This window comes from Carassius gibelio, chromosome B3, assembly GCF_023724105.1.
Source record: "Carassius gibelio isolate Cgi1373 ecotype wild population from Czech Republic chromosome B3, carGib1.2-hapl.c, whole genome shotgun sequence".
NCBI classification, from domain to species: domain Eukaryota; kingdom Metazoa; phylum Chordata; class Actinopteri; order Cypriniformes; family Cyprinidae; genus Carassius; species Carassius gibelio.
The window spans coordinates 729,687-732,321 of NC_068398.1; the positions used below are offsets into that span (position 1 = coordinate 729,687).

Genomic DNA, 2,635 nt, shown 5'->3' on the forward strand with positions numbered 1-2,635 from the left:
GAGCTTTATTGCCAAGTATGCTTACGCATACAAAGAATTTGTTTTAGTGACATAAACTTCCAGTACACAGAGACAACAACACACAAAAAAAAAAAAAAAAAAAGAGATTTACAAATTGGCAAATAAATAAATGTATAAACAATTGTGCTATAAATGAAAAAGGAATAGGATTGAGTGAGATGCAGGAATGTTCTAGGATGGAGGGTTAACAAATAAATATAAGGATATTGCACGTTTATAAGCATAAGTACACTCCTGTGGCAAGTTAAACTTCCTCAGCTGGCGAAGGAAGTACAACCTCTGCTGGGCCTTTTTCACAGTGGAGTCAATGTGATTGTCCCACTTCAGGTCCTGAGAGATGGTGGTTCCCAGGAATCTGAATGACTCCACTGCAGTCACAGTGCTGTTCATGATGGTGAGTGGGGAAAGTGCAGGGGGGTTTCAATTGTGCAGTTATTAAATAAATCAGATTGTCTGTGTAAACCATATTTTTGTAACATATGACAGTTTATAAACATTAGAAACACTATTTACATAATTGTCATTTATTGTTTATTTTTGTGCCAGAAACGCTTTATAGCAAAGAGGATAAATATTCCAAAATGAATAAATAAAAGAAATAAATAATAAAAAAATTAAATTAAAATGAAAAGATAATAAAGCCACACTATCTAATAACCTTAAAAATATAATATATACTATATATAAGTAAGTTGTGGCCTAGTGGGTAGAGAGTATAACTCCTTACCCTATAAGGTTTTGGGTTCGAGCCTCGGGCTGGCAATACCACGACTGAGGTGTCCTTGAGCAAAGCACCGAACCCCCAACTGCTCCCCGGGCGCCACAGCATAAATGATGAACACTGCTCCGGGTGTGTGTGTGTGTGTTCACAGTGTGTGTGTGCACCTCGGATGGGTTAAATGTAGAGCACGGATTCTGAGTATGGGTCACCATACTTGGCTGTATGTCCCCTGAATATATATATATAGTAATGTGGGTTTTGTTTCTGTTTTGGGATATTGGTTTCATGATTTCACTTCTTTTATTTTGCAATTGTTTGTGTCATGCTTCCCTTGCCCTCTTGTCTTCATACAATTGGTTCCTCTTGTTCATTGTGTCATGTTTTGATTGGTTTGTCTTGTTATTTATCAGTTCTGTTTACTCATTGGTTGTCTTATTCATGTGCCTTGTTCCCCATTGGTTTGTTCATGTCAGGTGTCCATCTTTGTCTGTTAATAGTAGTCAGGTTTTTGTCCTTGTGCCCTTGTCGTGTATTAATGTTCCAACCTGCAGTCAGTGAGTCTACAGCCTGAAGCCATTTGTTTTGAGAATAATGGCTGGCTCATGAAGTTATTGGCTGGCAAGCCAAAACCTAAATGGCTGCTGCAGCCGCCAAACTTTTCATAGCTGCAAATGGCTGAAGCTGCCACTTCATGTGTACAGATGTCTATGTTATACTGATAAACTAGATCTCAATCTTTCCAAGCAATGCATGGCTTACACTATATTTCTACAAAATGCAATACAATGTAATAAAGCAAACACCAGATTTTACTTTCACAGCGTATGCACATATTTATATATTTGTAGCATCTATCTCGTGGTCAAGGATAGAACTTGAAGAATGAGCTTCTGCATCTTCTTGTGCCTCTGCTAATAATTCTAGTCGCAGGAGTTTCGCACTTCCTCCCACATCTCCATCGTGGTCACCATTCCCACCAGAGGGACCTCTTGAACCACCTTCAGTAGTTGTCCTCTCATCTCCAACCCCAAACACTGTTGAACTGAATCTGAAAAGGGAAATATATGCATAAGGCAAATGGCTGTTAAAATCAAAACCATGAGAAAAGTAAGTGGTTAGCAAGTACATGACAATATCAATGTCACCTGGAGGAGTTCAGTTTCTCATGGAGATTCTGCAGCAGCTCTATGCTTTCATCTTTCATCATAGTGATATCTCTGACAGCTGGATCAAACACTGCAGTGGCTCTAACCAGATCTGACATGGGGATTCGTTTGTCCATGTTTTTCACTATTCGTTTTTTGACTCTCTTCATCAGTAGTGGATCTCTGGGAGCCACTGCACAGATTTTCTTGATTCGAGCCCGGGCACTCAGGTTTGGACTGACTTCACTTATAATGAGAGTGAATTTCACAAAGTCTTCTAAAAAGCTAAATAAGTTACAAAGTAGTTTGATGTCATCAGGTAGGAGGCATAACAAGGGCTTTCCTATCCTCTTCAGGATTTCAGTGACTTCTGTCTCCATACTGACGAAGCTTCTGATCATGTTGAGGACACTGTTCCAATGTGTTGGCACTGTGGTCTTCAGTGTTTTGTGTGTCTGTGAGCCCTGTATTGATTTCTTAGTTCCCAGCTGCCAATCCTCTGCATCATCCATTTCATCAATAGGATCATTGGAATCTGCATCAATTTCATCCTGCAGGTCTTAAATCTTGGCAAATATGTCTGCCTCTTTCTGCTCCAACACAAATTCCTCTATTAGATGTGCCTTGAAGTGCAGTGCACTGACAATATCTTTGCATTGGGAAATTAAGGCTTGTGCTTCAGGGATTTTGGTAAGAGTGTCTGTTATGAGTAAGTTGTGTAAACAGTGTGCTACGCATGTTACTCTCT

General features: G+C 39.5%; 1 protein-coding gene across 1 annotated transcript; it reads right to left on the reverse strand.

Moving 5' to 3' along the window:
* Window positions 1–2,635, reverse strand: LOC127952208 (uncharacterized). Its single transcript, XM_052550622.1, has 2 exons — window positions 1,888–2,635; window positions 1–1,790 (listed from the first exon to the last, which is right to left on the reverse strand). The coding sequence occupies exons 1-2, from the start codon at window positions 2,397–2,399 to the stop codon at window positions 1,577–1,579; spliced, it is 726 nt and encodes a 241-aa protein (XP_052406582.1). The 5' UTR covers window positions 2,400–2,635; the 3' UTR covers window positions 1–1,576.

Bases quoted from the DNA above. Each gene is read 5' to 3' on its own strand.
- LOC127952208 (XM_052550622.1), bottom strand. From the start codon at position 2,399: ATGGATGATGCAGAGGATTGGCAGCTGGGAACTAAGAAATCAATACAG. The intron at 1,791-1,887 runs GTGACATTGATA...TTCCCTTTTCAG, and splicing joins GAGAAACTGAACTCCTCCAG to ATTCAGTTCAACAGTGTTTG.